The sequence below is a fragment of the Sciurus carolinensis genome, chromosome 7, assembly GCF_902686445.1.
Source record: "Sciurus carolinensis chromosome 7, mSciCar1.2, whole genome shotgun sequence".
NCBI classification, from domain to species: Eukaryota; Metazoa; Chordata; class Mammalia; order Rodentia; family Sciuridae; genus Sciurus; species Sciurus carolinensis.
The window spans coordinates 90202553-90220411 of NC_062219.1; the positions used below are offsets into that span (position 1 = coordinate 90202553).

The 17859-nt window shown below is 34.2% G+C and overlaps 1 protein-coding gene across 1 annotated transcript in view; it reads right to left on the bottom strand.

The window, feature by feature from the left end:
- The window catches only part of Col19a1 (collagen type XIX alpha 1 chain), a 321254-nt gene that overhangs the window by 124433 nt on the left and 178962 nt on the right, over positions 1 to 17859 (bottom strand). Inside the window, exon 15 of the mRNA XM_047558644.1 lies at positions 16237 to 16290. Within this exon, the coding sequence (XP_047414600.1) occupies positions 16237 to 16290 (54 nt within the window). The remainder of the gene's footprint in view (positions 1 to 16236; positions 16291 to 17859) is intronic.

The following is a 17859-nucleotide window of genomic DNA, read 5'->3' on the forward strand; positions in this document are numbered from 1 at the left end:
ATTATAGGGCAAAGTCAATTATTTTTTGAGATTGTGCATACTGAAGTCTAGTATTGCTTGTCTTTTACCCAATAAAAGAATTAAAAACCTAAGGAATTCAGTTATTTATCATCATTTTAATTTTCTCTGCTAGAAAAAACAAATGTCATACAAATGTCAATGTAATTATTAACATATGGGCAAGTATTGCATAACATAACTCACTTCCAATATTTTAATTTATCCAGCTCAATTTTAAAACACAACATTGGGTATCAGATGGGAATTCTCTCTAATAACACAATAATAGCAAATATTTTAAAATGGAGTTTAAAATATAAACTTATATAGTTGAAATTAAATCTAGGTCCACTGATCCAAAGTATCAGTTTCTTAGAGCCTTGAAATAGAGTATATTTTTGTGCTTGTAATGGTGACCTTACAAGTACTTTGACATATTTCATAACATCAAGAAACAGAAGGGTAAATAATGAAGAATCCCTATGAAGTATCTGAAGTTCACAAAACATTTTAAAAAGTACCATGTTATCCTATGTTATAAATAGTTTAGTTTCCATGTGCTTCTGGTTTTACAAGCACATATCTGATGGCAAAGAAAAGAAACTCGGAACTGTTTGAGAATATCATTAGAATAAAAAATTATTTTTTTTAGGGGGACAAATATACTAAATACTTATTTCCCTAGAAGTGTATTAAGTGGGAAAGTCCACCAAATGGCACTTCCATAGGATGATACTAACTGAGCCAAAAGGCAGGGTCCAGTTAGCATATAAGGTTCATCTGTGCTAATGAGGAAAAGGCTTTTGAGAGCTGTAGCCTGAACTGAGGCCACAGTTGGTCAATGGGGCTGCGGTTAGTTGGCTAGGCTGGATTTCATCCAGGTAGCTGTTGGAGGATCATACTTCTTTAGAGTACAACCTGGGTAATTGTGGTAGGTAACAAATACAGAAAAATCTCTGAGATTCTAAAAGAAATACTAAAATTTCCATGGTTTTAGTACTAGAGAATTTCATTGTGCTCAAATACTAGAAGTTAGTATTATAAGTGTAATAAAATATTAGCAAGTATGAACATTTGCCATATTAGTATAGGCCCTCTAAGACTACTTTACATATATTTCCCCAATCATTGCTTTGGGCTTTGCATCATTAATTATCATTAACATTATTTTGATTGTAAAATGGAAGAGCTGAGACTCAGAAAGACTAGAAGATAAGTTCCCTGGGTCATTGAGCCAGGCCTTACCTAGAAGTCTCCATGACTCCAAAATCCATGCCCTTAGAGAATGTGCATCGGTAAAGTTATACAGAGATTCACATTTTGTTAATAAAAAAGTCAAGGAACCAGGTCTTCAGACAAGCCACTTCTTCCATTGGCCTAGTTGTTGGTTGCTCTGGCTTCACCAACACCACCCTACTTAAAGCACAGGGAGCCTTTCTGAAATTTTGAGGTTTTTTACTAAGTCAGCTTTAGCCATGCCAAAATTAGGTATATTCATCCTACCTAAAAAAGGAAGAAGAAGGAAACAAAACAAAACAAAACAAAAAACCAAGCCTGGGAGTATAAGCCTAAATTCAGCCCTGGAGTTAGTTATCTTCACAAGCTCTTCCCTGGAAGCCTTAAACTGTGTCGTATTGTTTGTCTGTCGTATGTCTGAATCTATCACATAATTGCCCTTTATGCTGAGCTCTAAGACATTTTAGCTCTGAGTGGTCATACAGTAAATCATCTGTTTAATTCCTTTGTGTTAGGTGGATCTTCAGATCTTTAAAAGATATGTCAGACTATTCTTCTTACTTTACTTATTCACTTTCATTTTATGTTCTTTCCTGCAAGAGTGAGGGAGGGAATGGCTTTGTCCTCTTAGAATATTTTCAGAGATTCCCTTTACAAAAATCACTTTCAGCCCCACTGGTTGTCTTGCCCTATGTATAGACTCCGGAGAACTATTCTAGGTACCCAGGAATAAAGGAGAACAGAGAGTGAAACACGTTAGCCTTACTTTAAATAGGAAATGGCTGTCTGCGTTCTAAGCCCTGTCAGAATACATTGCATAGCTGAGAACTCATTGCATATTTACTGGTTAATTCTGAGAGTTGCCCTGGCCAAGTGCATGTTTGTTTGTTTTTTTTTTTATTACAAGATTTGACAATTTGAAAAGCTAAACTAGCAGAAAAGTAATTCCTTCTAGTAATGAAAGTTTTTGTGGTTATAATTTTAGCTTATCTAGAACCAATACAGCTCATATCAGAGCTTCTCTAACTCAGTTGTGAGGGAGGGACTGGTTTTTAAAATTTCCATTCTGTCAAGGACAGTACTTTTATAAAATACAGTAAATGAACTATTAGAAAAAAAAGGAAAGTAAAAACATACAGAGTGCAACTCCCAATGTTTATTATTGGATTCAGCAGAAATAAAATTATACTTTAATAAATGTAAACAAACAGGGGAAAAAGAAAAAAAAGAAAAAAAAAATTACAAAATCTGTAGCCATTGTTGAAAGTGTGTATATAGGCTAATAAAGATTCTTCATTATATTGGTAACTTTTATTATTTTGCAATAATAATAAAACAAAAAGTTATGAGTGAAACAGTTATTCTCACATTAAGTACCTATATGCACTCTTTGAACAAATAACACATATTTATATGTGAAGTTTTTGATGTAAAAAATGAGCCTGCTTCTTGATTGCTATCATTTCTAACCTATGCTGAATTATAACAACCCTTCTTATATGGGACAACTTTTATCTAAACTGCTTCATAGTTTTGTTTTAATGACATTCAGTATAGCAATAAGTTTAACAGTATGTTGAAAAGATTGGGAGAAGATATTCTGAACTAATTTTAGCAGGCTCAGAAGAATATTCTTTATAACTGTAATTTTAAAAAGTGGAGCGAATGATGCTGTATTTAAAAAATTCATCTTCAATCCTTCATTAGTAGCCAGTTTCAGCAACCTACCCTATGCATTTTTTATTATATTTAAATGATCTCCCAATAAAGTAAATGAATCTAGCTTCCTGGAATTCTCAAAGATGAATCTTCTTTTGCTGGAATATAAGATTTGAAACATTCAACCAGATTTTAAAAATCCTTGATGATAACTTTCACAGATGTATAATATCCAGATCACCACTTATTTTCTTGATAATTATTATAAAGTCATCAAAATATATTACAGTATTCTTTAGAACCTTCAGTTTTGGTTCTTTAGTATTTTTCTGCAATTGAAAAATATGTCACATTCTTTCTTCAAGTGGATGTTTTGATATTTGATAATACCAAAAATACTGAATGTATCAGTGTTACGGTTTGGATGTGAGGTGTTCCCCAGAAGCTCATGTGAGACAGTGCAAGGAGGTTCAGAGGAGAAATGATTGGGTTGTAAGAGTCTTAACTCAATCAGTGACTTAATCCCCTGATAGGGATTAACTGAGTGGTAACTGAAGTGGTAGGGTGTGGCTGGAGGAGGTGGGAATTAAGGCATGGCTTTGGGTGTATATTTGCATCTGACCAGTGGAATCCCTCTCTCTCTGCTTCCTGATGATGTGAGCTGCTTCTTTCTTCCACACTCTTCCACCATGATGTTCAGCCTCACCTCGAGCCCTTAGGAATGGAGCCAGACTTCTATGGACTAAGCCCTCTGAAACCGTGAGCCCCCAAATAAACTTTTCCTCTTCTATAATTGTGCTGGTCAGATCCTTTTAGTCACAGCAGCAAAAAACTGATGAAAACAAATCAGACAAGTAGGCAAGTCTGTCAAACTGTTTAAATTTGTTTTAGATGGGTAAGTCCTTTTCTTAACTTGAAGGAACAATGAGTTCTTTCTTTATTCTAACATTCTTGAAAAAATTTTCCACTTTATGGCAATGGAACCTTATTATGCAATAATATTTGTTGGCAGCCAATTTCTATATAATCACCAAAAATGTCAAATTTAACAATCTTTACAAATTCACAATTTTTATCATGTCATTAAACCTACTGCTTGGTTCAGTGGACATTTCTTTGTTGCAAGGCTTTCTTGATGAAAAAAGTCATGTGCTACATTCTGGAGCAAACAGATCCCTTAATGTGGGTGACTGATTCAGGATGTTTTCCTATTGCTGTAGCTGCACCATCAGAATATATTCCTGTATGAGAACTGAACTCCAAACTATATTTCTTGACAATGTGATCCTTCATAGTTTTCTACAGTGCAGAGCTAGTTACAGTTGTAGGCAAAAAAGCTAAAGAAAAAAATTCTTTAATATTGCCAAAGAATTGTCACATGAATGTTGCCAGTGCATTTATCAAGGTACAATAAATATATTTTGCTACCTTTATTTGTTTCTCAAGTTGCTATTAGTTAGTTTTTGAGCATGTCAAGCAATGGAATCTTTTCTACATATTCATTTAATATTTCTAAGTAAACATATCTGATGTCATTGGTCACAATTGCCTCAGCAATTGTTATGTTTATTTTTTAGTCTCAGCAATCTAAAGAACTATTTCATAAGGCATCTCTAAAGCACGAATGCTTAAATATGCAGTATTGAACATTTGCTTTAATTGGTTTTTTAAATTAATGTTCATTCTTCCAAAAATCCCTTTGGTTTTGAACCTATTTATTTTTGTGTGTAAATGTTGCTTATAGCTTTATGGTTCAATTGCTTTATCAGCCAGTATACAATGGCAAATAACATGCTGAGATTTAATGCTTTGCCATCAATAACTGAACTCAGTAGGTGAATGATCACATGTCTTAGTAAAATTAAAATCAACTATTTTGGTTTTCATTTCTTTAGATTCACTTCCAAGATGCTTATTTAGTTTATTTCTCTTGTTACAAGATATCCAAATGTTTAGTGAAACTTGTTTTGTCATAAGTTAGGGTTAAAAATAAGTTTTCCTTCTTTACCTTGATTAGAAATGTAAATAAATTTAAAAAAATGATCACATCCTCCAGATTCTTGCAGAATACAGTTTACATTCTCACTTTAAAATGTCACAAGTGATGTGGTCATGTGTTCATGACTCAGAGGCAACCTGACTCTCTGAGTCCCACAAAGGATGCACCATGTCCCATTCTACCTGGCAAGTTCATGATCACAGGCTGATTTACACAGAGATACCAAACTGCTATATATAAACATGTATTTCACTTTCTGTACTTAACACAGTCTGGTAGCAGAACTATAGTTGAACATGATTGCACTACACTGAATTGATGATTTAGAGACTCCTGTCTATTTAGAGGGGCTGATCCTCTCAATTCCTCTACTTCCTTATAAATTTCTTGAAGTAGTTGGAAAATAGTCTGTATTATATTTTAAAAGAAAGCAAGCACAAGGTTAGCTATGGGGAAAATAGATAAGGTCAGTCCGTTTTCCTCCGTCCTTATCCCTGGTCTTCTTTCATTGTCCCATAGTTCTCACAGGGATTTTGTAGGCACAGTGTCCATGGTCCCCTTTTGCCATTGGTTGACTCTTCCCCATGTAATTAATGGTGGTTTAGCTCATTTGCAATATCTCTAGAAAATATATTTTGTAATAGAACCAAACTAAGGTTATTTAGCCATAGAATTATTTTTTAAGTCTGTCCTTTTTTTTTTTAAAGAAAGTCTATAAAATGTTTAAAATCTGGTCATGAGCAATAAGATCTGTTCATCTTCCTAACTGTAATCATGCTGAAAGATATGCCTTATTGTTGGAAATGATGTGGCAAAGGAAAAAAAAAAGAGAAAAGAAACAAATTGTTTTTAAGAAAACTCATTTTAGGTAATTAGATTTGAAATTGAATAGTGAAATATAAAAAAAGAATATAGAGGTACAGCATGAGGGAAATAATTAGGAATGTTATAAATCTTAAGAATAAAATATTAAAAATGGAAGTCCCATCTACTAAATGCTGTGGGGAATTCACCTATTTAAGTTTTTTAGCTTCAGTTTTTCTTATATGAGAAATTATCTAATAAAAGTATATTAGACACACTTGAGTCAAGCAATTTTGACAAAATTAAAATGAAAGGGAATAGTGTACCATTTTCAATATTAAATGAGAAGCGTAACTTTTGAATTAGTAATTTTTATGCCATCTCCACTTTACTTTGAAAAGGATTTTATCTCCATGACAACCACAAAGGAATACACCATGTTCATTCCTCTCAGCTGCCAATGAAAAAGATGCTTAGCTCACAGTAAGTTAGCAGTATGGTATACAAAGAATTGTAACTATAACCATAAGGATTTATTGATAAGAGACACAGGCAGGACTACTTATAAGGTAAACCAGTCCCTTGATATTTCCTTGTTTGGGAAAGATACTTAATTAGCATTCTTCAGAAATTTCATATCATTTAAGGAAAAAAATAAATGATGCTTTAGAGATGAGTACAGAGATATAAAATGTGAAAATTGCCAGAAGCAATAAAGATAAGAACAATTTAATTTTGACAATATTTTACCCTGACATCATTTGTGTCACACCAATAAAAGTTTTCTAAGAAGTTAGAATTATATTCTAGCAAAATGGATTTGTAAAACAAATAAATGAATTCAGACAAATGGCAGATGACAGAAATGCTCTTCTAAGATACAGGGTAATTTACAAAATGAAAGATGGGCAGAAAGAAGGGGTAAAATGAAATGACTATAGTTTCACCAGTATTTCAAACAATCTAACAAAATTCTGAAATTGCCATGATAGACTTTTTCTTCTCTCAGTGTCTCCACTTTCTTTTAGGTCAGTTTCTCAACTTTATTCCTCTACTTTTACTATACTGGCTTGGGCTTGCTGTTCATGAAGGGAAAAATTTGTAGTGATAAATTTTATTGACCTGAAAACAATGAACAATCTTGAGAGCAATATCTCTTAGAAATAGCAAAAGTTTTTGTCACTCATACTTACTCTGAAAACTTTTTTCTATATGAGATGACTATGCGATATGCTCTTATTCTCACTATGCCCCCTGAGTTAAGTGCTCATGCTCCTCTGCCCTTCTCATGTGTCTTCCACACAGAGGGGCTGACTCAGGTTTATATGTGAGCCTTGCACTTCAACCTCCTCTGGGTACATATGGGTTATCTACTATGGTTTCCTGTTGTTTGCACTTTCAGCTTCTCTATTCATCAATTTCCTTGCTTTAGCGTATAAATGTTAATTCAAGTATGAAAAGAAAATCTTTTCTTTGACTTCTCCAAATGTGGTCTTAGACCATCTCTCTATATATTCCCCTTTCTGACAGCAATAGAGCAATAGAGCATAATCTGACTTTCTCAATGCATATTATAGTCCTAGAAACTGTGAAATGTCCCACTGCCTCTGCACAGCACAGCCCCTCCTGGAAATTAGCCTCCTTCAAGATCACCAATGGCCTTTCCTCAGGTCCTATCCTCCCTGATAATTTTACCCTCTCACTCACCTCCCAATTCATTCCTACTCTAATTTCAAGATTCTGCCTTCAAGTTCTTTTCTTTTTACAGACTGTCCTTTGGCCACTCCTCCCACTCTGGTAGCTTTGATTATTATTCATAAACTGATGACCTCCTAACAGTAAATTTTGTCCTTTTTCTTATGATCTTAACCTAGGTTTTAAGGGACTGATGCACTTCCAATTGCAAGTCCCTTTTACAGTTCCAATGCTATAGGCTTTAAACGAACTCATCTCCAAAAGAAAGTTTTCCTCCAGTGTTTTCTACTTTGGTTAAGGACACTATAATCATTTCAGATTTGTTATGTCAGGGATCACTTTTGATCCTTAAGTTCATTGGTCTCTTTGCTCAATCATTTGCTCCCCTCAATGTCTGTATCATCTAACCACTTCGCTTGCTTTTATAAGCATGTCTTGAATTTAGCCCTTTTTCACTTATTTATAAGACTGAAAGAATAGATCTATGACCTGCTCCAACATAAAAGACTCTCCCTGTGTCATTGTGAGGTTAGTATTATCAAAGTTATTGTCATGCCTTCACTGCTGCTCAAAAGTCATTAAGATCCCTGTCTTCATGATGTTGAGGATTGTTTTATTTCTCCTCTAGAGGAGAGGCAAGGATGACTTGGTTGGTGCTGGCTGCCTTGGATATTGATTGATACTGGCTTCTACTTGCACATTTCCCAGTGGACGGCTTTAGTCTACAGGGACTGTCATACCTGAAGATATTTATAAGGAAGTTATTATCCATTTCTCACCCAGGGAAGGGGGCATGTAGTTTAGTCCCTTGCTTTAAAGTGGGACAAATTCCATGGTGCTCCAGAATGCCTTATGGGATCGGGCTTAGATGAGATTTCTCTCAAAACCATATTTTGCTGATAATTTCCTCTTCCTTCTTTTCCCCTCTTTACTATTGTACAGGTTTCACTTGTAGAAAAATCTCAAGAATTCTCTGCTTTTAGAGAAACTCAACTAAGGCCAACTTCCATGTTACCTCACACAAAACAGGCTATCAAATATTTCTTGAGTAAATAAAAGGGATCTCAGATATCTCAAAGGGGAGGTTTTTGATCAAATGGCATCATTTTTGCTTATTTTTGCCTTTTATTCTCTACTAATTACTCTTGTCTTTTTCTTTCAGTGTAGAGATTTTGGCTTGATTATATTTATAAATGCTTTGGAAGTTAAACTGGAAATATGATTAAGTCAATGCACAAAGCTATGGAAATGGTTTTGTAAAATATTTGGAACACTGAGCTAAACATGACCAGTTGAAAGTGTGAAGATGTGGCTTTTAATATGACAGAAATAAAAGTGTCATTTTCTTCAATGGTAGCTTCCTCTTTTCATTATGCATTCTAGGGTTTGTTTCTTAAGGTGACATTACTGAATAAAAGTAAAATAACATTATTTAATGCAAATAAATTATATGTATTCATTTTATTGAATTTTATGTGCATTCTAAGGACACCTTTCTTTAGTCACTCTTCTTCATAGTTCCATTGATACATTGCTAACATCTCTGATTCAAGCAATACAAACATCAGGCTTTGCAAATGGTCAAGCTGTGTATTGTTTAGTGATGTTGGAACCATGAATCATACATGATATAATGGTAACAGCATGCTTTATACTATTGTGAATTTAAAAAGCATAATGGACAACACAGTCATGTATATAAACATGTAAGTACAGAACATAATAAAAATGTCAAATGGATATCAAATGTATCCCTAACTATGCATGACAAAAATCCAAGTAAAAGTTTACTGGTTTTTAAGGAAAATGAGGAAAAGTAGTTAAAAGTTATTTTAGCAGAATTCAATAACTACTCCAAATATTATTATGCCCAGAAACTATTAATTAAATTACAACATGAAGAAGACAAATTTCCAACTTTTCTTAGAATTATTGTACCATATTTATTTTTTAATTGTTACTCACCCCTGAGAATTTTAATATAACATATTGATAAAACTAAACTGCTATAAAGTAAAACTTGCTTTTGAAATCCTGTGCTGTTACCTAAGGTAACTCAAGCTACTATGGAGTTTTACAAACGTTGAGAGCTTGATTATTTATTGGAAACATAATTTGCTGACTTTCAAAGTCATTAGGTCATAAAAGTGTTTCATGTTCCAAATGCTTTGCATTTCTGAATACTTATTTGTATTTCACAAATTGATTAATAACTTGTGGATAAATTCTTGGTTTGGCAGTCACCCACATGTACATTCACTGTCTCTCAAATGGATAAATAACTTTCTACTTGACATTTCCCATGGCAAATGCAGCTAATGGTTGCTAAGGTGTTCACTGAGCTGCAGATCCAGTTAAGATGCGGATGCAGGAATGACAGCAAGTTGCCATGCTGGCAGAGTGCTCTCTCCTATTCCCTTCACGTCTCAGAAGTGTTTCTGTGGCTAAGTGGGTAACATTTATAAGACACTTCTACACACACCTGTCACCAGAGTACATTCAAAGTGCTTCTGGCTTAATTCCATAATGTACCTGAGGGTTAAGCTGTGATAAAAACAGATAAATTTAGATTAGAATTTGAAATTATTTGCCTGCAGTCATGAGTTAGTCCAATCTCACAGATGGAAGAGAACAAGTTAGACTCCCAGCCTCAGATCTCCATTAACCAGGCAGTGATGGTTCCCAATTGCTAGTGTAGGATAAGCAGGGCCTGGGGACGAACATGTGCTTTCCAATGTGTGGGGACCCCAAAGTGATCAACTGTACCTAGTTATGCTTGTGCTGTATAATGCACAGTATTAAGAAAAATAAAGGTGGTTTTAAGTCAGTGCTTTGATTAAATTCTCAATATTTTCCATTTTAAAGACATATAAATATATATGAATTTTGGTGCAGGACTACAAAATAGTTATTGCTTCCTATTATATAGAATGAAGAGGATAAACAGCCTTGAAGCCTTAGAGAATTGTTGTATTTTTCTGGACCTCAGTTTCCTTCTTTGATGGACTGAAATGACACTATCATTTCCTTTTGGCTAAAAAATATGACAGTTTGATGTTCCTGAAATGGGTCTCTCCTCCCAAGTTCATCCCTCTGAAGCTCTCAGCCTATCTGGGCCTCAGGAACTGAATGTCTCCACTTTAAAGGAGCCCTCATGAGATGGTATGCTTCTTCCATAGCAAAAAACAGCTCCTGGGCTAATGCACACAAATAAGCAAGCCATTCAGTATCAGCATCATCTTTGAAAAAATATGAAACACATCCTTTTTACTAATCCAAATAATAGAGATAATTGATAGTTACTTTGTCCCAATACAAACAGTGTCATTTGGTTCTTTGTTTAAATGAATGTAAAAATTTCACCTCATTGTGGTTTCACTAATAAGTACTATTGGAACAAAACCATTGGTTACTATCTTTTATTTTTTTTTTCTACTCTCATTGACAGTCTTCCCAGGGCATTTTTTCTCTTCTACTTTAAAGCACACTGCAGAGACCGTTAATTAGAATGAAGATCACCACAATGGACTACAGGCACACTGTCATTAGCTGTGATATTTAACTTTATCTAAGACCTGTTCACACAAAGTCTGCACTACATCTTGTACTGTCTCTTTTCCACCTGATTTTTATTAGACTGAGTGAGAAATTGTCTCCCAACATCTTGTTCTGTTGATATATATTTCCCACCAGAAACAAAGTAAGAGGCGAAAGTAGGGGATTCTCATCCTTGTTCCTCAACTACACTCTTGCAGACATTTGCTTGACATTAATGTGTTTTATCTTCTTTCCCTCCTTCCTGTGTTACTTCATTGCTTCAGCAGCTGTATTTCATCTAACTTTGGGAGCCAATAGTCACCCAAATTCTGCTAGGAAACTCTGCAAATAGGAATGCAGGGATAAGAGCAGATTTGGTCATTTTTATCCATTTTTATCCATATTTGGTTTTGTAAATTCAAGCAAGGTATTGGGAAAGTTATGTATCTCTTGCCTAGGACCTAATCAGGTACACAATTTCTTAGTTGTCCATCTAGAAATGCTAGACTGGCTAACAGAGGTTATCTCTTATAAACTCTCAAAATAATCCCAACACAGATATCCTGAAAAAATATCATGGAAAGTCAGTGGAAAAAGACATCATTTGTATGCTAGGAAGTTTACAACGTGTGCAGGAAACACGAACTACTGGTTGTAGAATCCAGAACCTCTAAGATTTCACCAAAATATACATATTTTATATAATCCAAGTTATTAAAGATGCTTATTTTCCTACGTTTTTGTTCCACTCAGAACTGGAGTTAAAACTATTTTTTTTTTGATTGGTAAAATACCTTCTTGGTACAAGGACACCAGTCATAGCTCCAATGGTGGAGCATAAATTATGGATACACCCACTGTGCATTTTAAAGGTCAGTGCTGGTTTTAATGCATAAAGAAGATGAAAACTTTATATTTCCTTCTCATTTTCTATGTAATTAATCAAACATTTCCTGATGTTGAAATTTATTACTATTTATGCTTTTCTCTGTAAGTTTCCTCCCCACAAATCAAGCCTGTGCAAGGATGTGCAATTGCAAACAATTTGTGGCCTCTATCAGACTCTGAATCTGCTTTGTTGGAACTGTGAGGTGATTTGCATTGTTTTGAAGTTAGCCCCTTGGAATAAACCATCCTGAAGTAAGTAGAAATGTTTTTTTTTTTTTTACTGTATTGTGAGGCAGGTCTGACCTGCTCTTCTGTCTTGCTATATTCTATAACGTTTTCAATGAATATAGCTGGGTTATAGAGGCAAAATTTCCCTTGAAAAATATACTAAATGCCATAAAAACAAATTGTTTTAAGGAATATTTTGCTTGGATGAGTCCTGTAGTATGTGTTGATTTCCTTAGAGCAATGATTTTTAAGTACTTTTTCCTCTAGGGATCAGTAAACGCAGTAATTATTAAAACATAATTTATGTTACTTGTTTTGTCTTACATAAAGCATATAAGCAAATTCAAAAACAAAGCTAGTTGATAAAAACAAGGTCTTGTTTCATGAAACTACTGGTAAATTCATACATGATGAACACAACTTATTTATAAAACAAATTGAGCCCTTGGCTACTCTACAATGAGGATATTGATCTTCATTTCTTTAAGGGAAAGGAAATCATCTATTCCACACTTGTAAGCTTTTATATATTCTTAATTTTAATACCAGACTGGATAAACTCTGGGCCTCATGAAACTTCTGGGGCATTAAAACATAGTAGCATGGACATCCAGATAAAGTTAAGAATTCAGGTAAAAGTTAAATAAAATGGGTTCAGTGAAGCAGTAGTAAAAACAGTGACTTCAACAAATTCTCTTGATTTATTTATTATGTATTCTCTTTAATCAAGTCCTGATATTCTGATGCTGGATGCTTGCTTTCCTGTCTACAAACATCTTTGGGTCACTAATCTGGTGTGGAAGTAATGAAATACCTCATGCCTACTTGGAACACTCCTTATAACAGTTCTGTTGGGTAGGTATTAGTATAATCTCCATTTTCTGAAGTGGGAAACAGGCAGAGAGAGGATGTTGAACTTACCCAAGATCACACCACTAACAAGTGGCAAAGCTGGGATTGAAATTCTGGTAGGTCTGGCCCAGAGTCTGTACAGAGACCTCCACAGTGAGCCTCAAGGTGCTTGTGCTGTGCAAGGTAGACATGCTGCTGTCCTGTCCTACCCATAACTCTGTAGGCTCCCACCTCATCTAAGAATGGGACCCTGTAGTACGCGGTCAATATTTAAAGTTAGTTGAATTCTAAAAATCGTGTTGAACTATAAAATATGTGAAATTTTAAAATGTGCCATCTAAATGTTTCATTTGCAGGACTTCAAAGAGTTAATAAAGGAAAAAGGAAAAAAATCAATATTATATAAAATATTAAAAAAATAGGTTAAGAAAATCAGTGTATAAATTCCAGATGTACATTGTCACCATACATTGTTGAAGAGCAGTTGTTAGAAGAACATTACTACTACATTTTATTAAAATGAACTTCTTATAAGTGAAGATTTAGTGGCTTACAAGACAATGAAAAGATAAAATCAACTAAAATTTGAAACAGAATTCTGGTGTGGTACTTGCAAAATATCACATTCCTATCATACTCATGGAAAAATTTACACAGAGTTAAAGAGAAAAAGAAATCAGTCTATCAGATTCCTTGTGTAATAAAAATAATATTAGTAATATTAACATGTTTCTATAATGTTGGTTATTTTTCAAAGTATAGAGCAGTTGCTATCATCTATTTAATCACTGAGGAAAACCAAGATGTTAATGATTTGTTTAAAATTAAATGTTCTTCTTCAACACATTATGTCTAGAATTAAAGTACACAGGACTTGCCACATTATATTTCATTAAAATAACCTTAATGATAGTAAATTCATGGTCAAACACCTGTAACCAAAATATGAGAGTCATTGACAGTGGTTCAATAAAATTTTTGTTTTTAACTCACAGACTTTTTTCTGATTATTGTATCCTATTGCAAACTGCTATGAAATGGAAACAATTATTAGTATTTGCTCTCAAAAGGTATTAATGTGTGTATATACACACATACACATATGAATGTATGTTTGTGCCTAAAAGCTGAGTGCCACCTAGCTGGAATAGAGAAGAAATGGTGACACCCTTTAGTGCCACCCTTATGTTTAGGTGACCACCTGTGTAAGAATACTTATTTCTTAAAGTAATTTGCTTCTCATTCAAGTAGCTTATAAAGTAGAACAAATCACTAAACATAGTTGGAAATCATTTATAAATGTGTACTATGTACATCAATAATACCTGTTCTAGGTACTTCCCTTGATAAACATGATCTTTGAGTGAGAGTAGAAGCAATAATGACAAACTAGCCTATCAGTGACCATAAAATTCTATGATATTCTTTATTTTCTGACACTCTTACTCTTCATAGAAAAGTAATATAAATTTTTCTGGACTATACATATTTATAAATGAAGTAAATTTGCATCAAATGGTGATTGAACTTTACAATTCAAATAATCGCCTCCATAATTATCATGAAAAATACATAAGCTTAATTTATTCTTTAACCTATCTTCTTCTGAAATGCAAGCATTGATAGGGTACAATTTCAATTTGAAGCATATTATTTTTAAAAAGCCTCATTTGAATATATTTTCATTTCAGCTAGTATCTGACATGTCTCTCATAATTATCTTACAAACCAAATTAAGAAATGTGGGTGGGGAGGAGGTAGAGTTCAAGTGCATTGTACATGATTTGATTATCGTGTCACAAGAACATCAATGGTAGAAAAGAGGGAGGGCCACAGATGCTACACAGGGTTGTCAGGCCCTTTCTGGTTAGGATTTATTAATGATGCAAATGAAGACATAAGGTGGGCTTATCCAATTTTAAGGTGACACAGAGCTGGGGGCTATTTCACTGGAAAACAGGATGTAAAAATTTAAACAACAACATAGCCACAAAAAATTCCTAAGCAATAAAATGTTATTAGGGACCTAAATCCAGAAGATGAAACATAACAACATCAAGGATAAGTTCCTATTGTAATTCAAAAAGCAGCTATATAACACAACAGGATGAGGGAAGATCTGACTGCAGAAGTTTTCATTAGAGCAAAAGGGGGGCATTTAGTCGACCACAGGAAGTACCAAAGAAGCCCTGGCTCAATCTTAGGTTGGAATAGACAGAAATACATTGCTTCAGGTACAGGGCCTGCTTGCCACAGTTTACTCTGCTCTAAACGAGACCACATGGGTCCAGTCCCATTCCTGACACCTCCCAGTCAGTGAGTGTTTTTTGGGAAACAGTATCAGCCTGTAAAACAATCAGGAATCCATGTAGTAAGAGAAAGAGTTAAGAGAAGTAAGATTTTAGTAGCCTAAAAAACAGGTAAACCTTGATAAAATATAACATTAGCCCTCAAATATTTGAAGGACTCTGAAGTACTTGAGGAAACAGATATTTTTGCAACAGGACAGAACTGACTTAAGAATGGATTTGGGGTTAATATGTGGGGACAGTAAAAGAAAACATGGGATTCAGTGTTACAAGTTCAAGTTTAGGCAAGTCATGTAAATCCCTCAGTTACAGAATCCTCATCCCTAAGGTAACAGAAGTCCTTAACCTTAGAATAGTACCTGTTCTATTTAGCACAAAGACTTCATAAATAATCAAGTGAGAAAGCTTATAAAAATGTTCTAAAATTTCAAAATGATTTGAAAATAGTAATAACAATAGTAAGCCACAAGAAAGCCAGTTGCAGCACCACAGCAGAGCTACTTTTTACTGGATGATGAGGAGACTGGACTAGAGAGAAGGTCATTGCCATACTCCCAATTGCACTTACAATTTATTCACGTACTTCCTATTTTACTTCAGTTAAAGGCAATAAATAGTAATGAAAGGAAAGTGACAAGAGTTACTAATACCAATAATTTAATTTGCTAAATAAAGTGGTTAATAGCCACAATTTTTAGAGAATTCATGAACTGGCTGGACTTCTACTATGACATTCATTAACTTAACAGAAAATATGACCAAAGTGGTCTAGATTAAATTAGAGCTAATTCATTTTACCCAAATAATTACCTCTGCACTTGTGGTGCCAATCTTGAAAAAATAAAGAACTTTCTGAAGTAAAACCTGTGTCAAAATCCCTAATCTTAAATTTCAACCTTTGGATAGTTGATACTCTGTATAAGCTCATCTGCTTGCTATATTTTGGTTTTATTTTATATTTCTTTTAGTATGCAGAAACAACTATCCCCTGAGTTTGCAATGCCTACCAGCTGTTCCAAGTGTACTTACCCTTTGACCTTCTTTTCCAGGTGGACCTTGGGGGCCTTGCATCCCTTTGGAACCCTGTAAAGGAAAGAGGACACATGTTGATACAGATTTGCACACACCTGTCTCACAAAAGAATGTTGTGAAAATTAATACACATTTCATTCATCAAAACAAAAATTTTTAAAGTGATTTGAGCTCTTCCAAGGTTAAGCTATGCAATGTATAAATAATGATAAATTGACTTTCACTGACTGGTTTATCTTTGTTGCTAACTCCAGAAAAGAATAAGAGGAAGTTCCAAACCAGGTCTGAGATGAAACATTCACTCCCAGTTAAAATATCCCATACAATTGGAACTGTGTTTCACCAAATGACCATAAATAAAAGGTAACAGTATCTCCAAGCTGGAAAAAAAATATTTCCTTATATATTTAAACTTTCTAAGTAAAACATTTTTTTGTGGTGGAGAGTAGCTTTGTATCTTTTAAGAAAACACATTGACTATGACATTTGTTTAAAACATGTATATTTATAATATTTAACTTTTAGTATTATAGACATTATTTAATGCTTTCTCATAATATTGTCAAGTGATAGGAAAAAGAGTAGTTTTTTTCTAGATCATAAAAAAGTCCCAGGAAATCAAAGGTATTGAAAGTCAAGTCTCTAGATTTTTAGATATTTACATTATACAGGAATTCCTACTCAATCTGATTAGTGCTTCTTAGTCTTTTCCACTGCTTCCTCCTTTTTTCCACCTGCAATTGTGATTTAATATAGGTGATTTTAGGCTCATTTCCTTTCAGTTCACATGCTCTCACCATGATCTCATCTGCTTGTGGGCTTCAGATTCTCTAGATCAGAAATCATTATTCCTACATTTATAACCTTAGTTTATCTTCTGGGTTGCTTGCAAGTCCAATGTGCAATTACCTGCTTGATATACCCACTTGTCTATCTCACAGGCATCTGAAATTTAGCACATTGAACACTGAACTCAGGACTTTCCTCCAAAACTGGACCCTATTCCAGCACTCCCCACCTCAATAAATCCACATGATACTCTCCTAGCACTTTCCTCCTAGAAATCTAGAACTTAGTCTATGCTCTTCCCTCTCAAACTTCCCCTCATGTCTAGTTACCAAGTCTGGTTGATTTTTATCTACAAAGTATGTTTGGATCCATTTATCTTCATTCCTATTGTTCCACGGTCATTTCTGCTCATCTGAAGAGCTTTCTAGTGAACTCTACATCACAGCCAAACTGTTCTTAACAAAACCCTGCTTCACCTTCCCTGAGTCTCCACAACAGTTGCCTATTCCAGTCTTAGAGTGCCTTGTAGTTGTCTTTTAAAGTGTCTATCACAAATTTATTTAAATGATTGTTCATGTATTTGTTTTTCTCAGCTTATCTAAGTCACAATAGGTAGAATCTGTGTCTTTACACATCATGGTGTGAGCTTGTTAATGGATGAATGAAAACAATCCAAATTGGGAAATCAATGTACTCTAGTAAAAGTGCATTCAGCCTTCTTTGGTTGAAGACCTTGAAGAATCTCCAAATACTTATAATTAAACCTATTGTGGTACTTATGCAAAAAAATGGAATTGACCCTAATTCCAGAAAAAATATTCTCTTGTTACC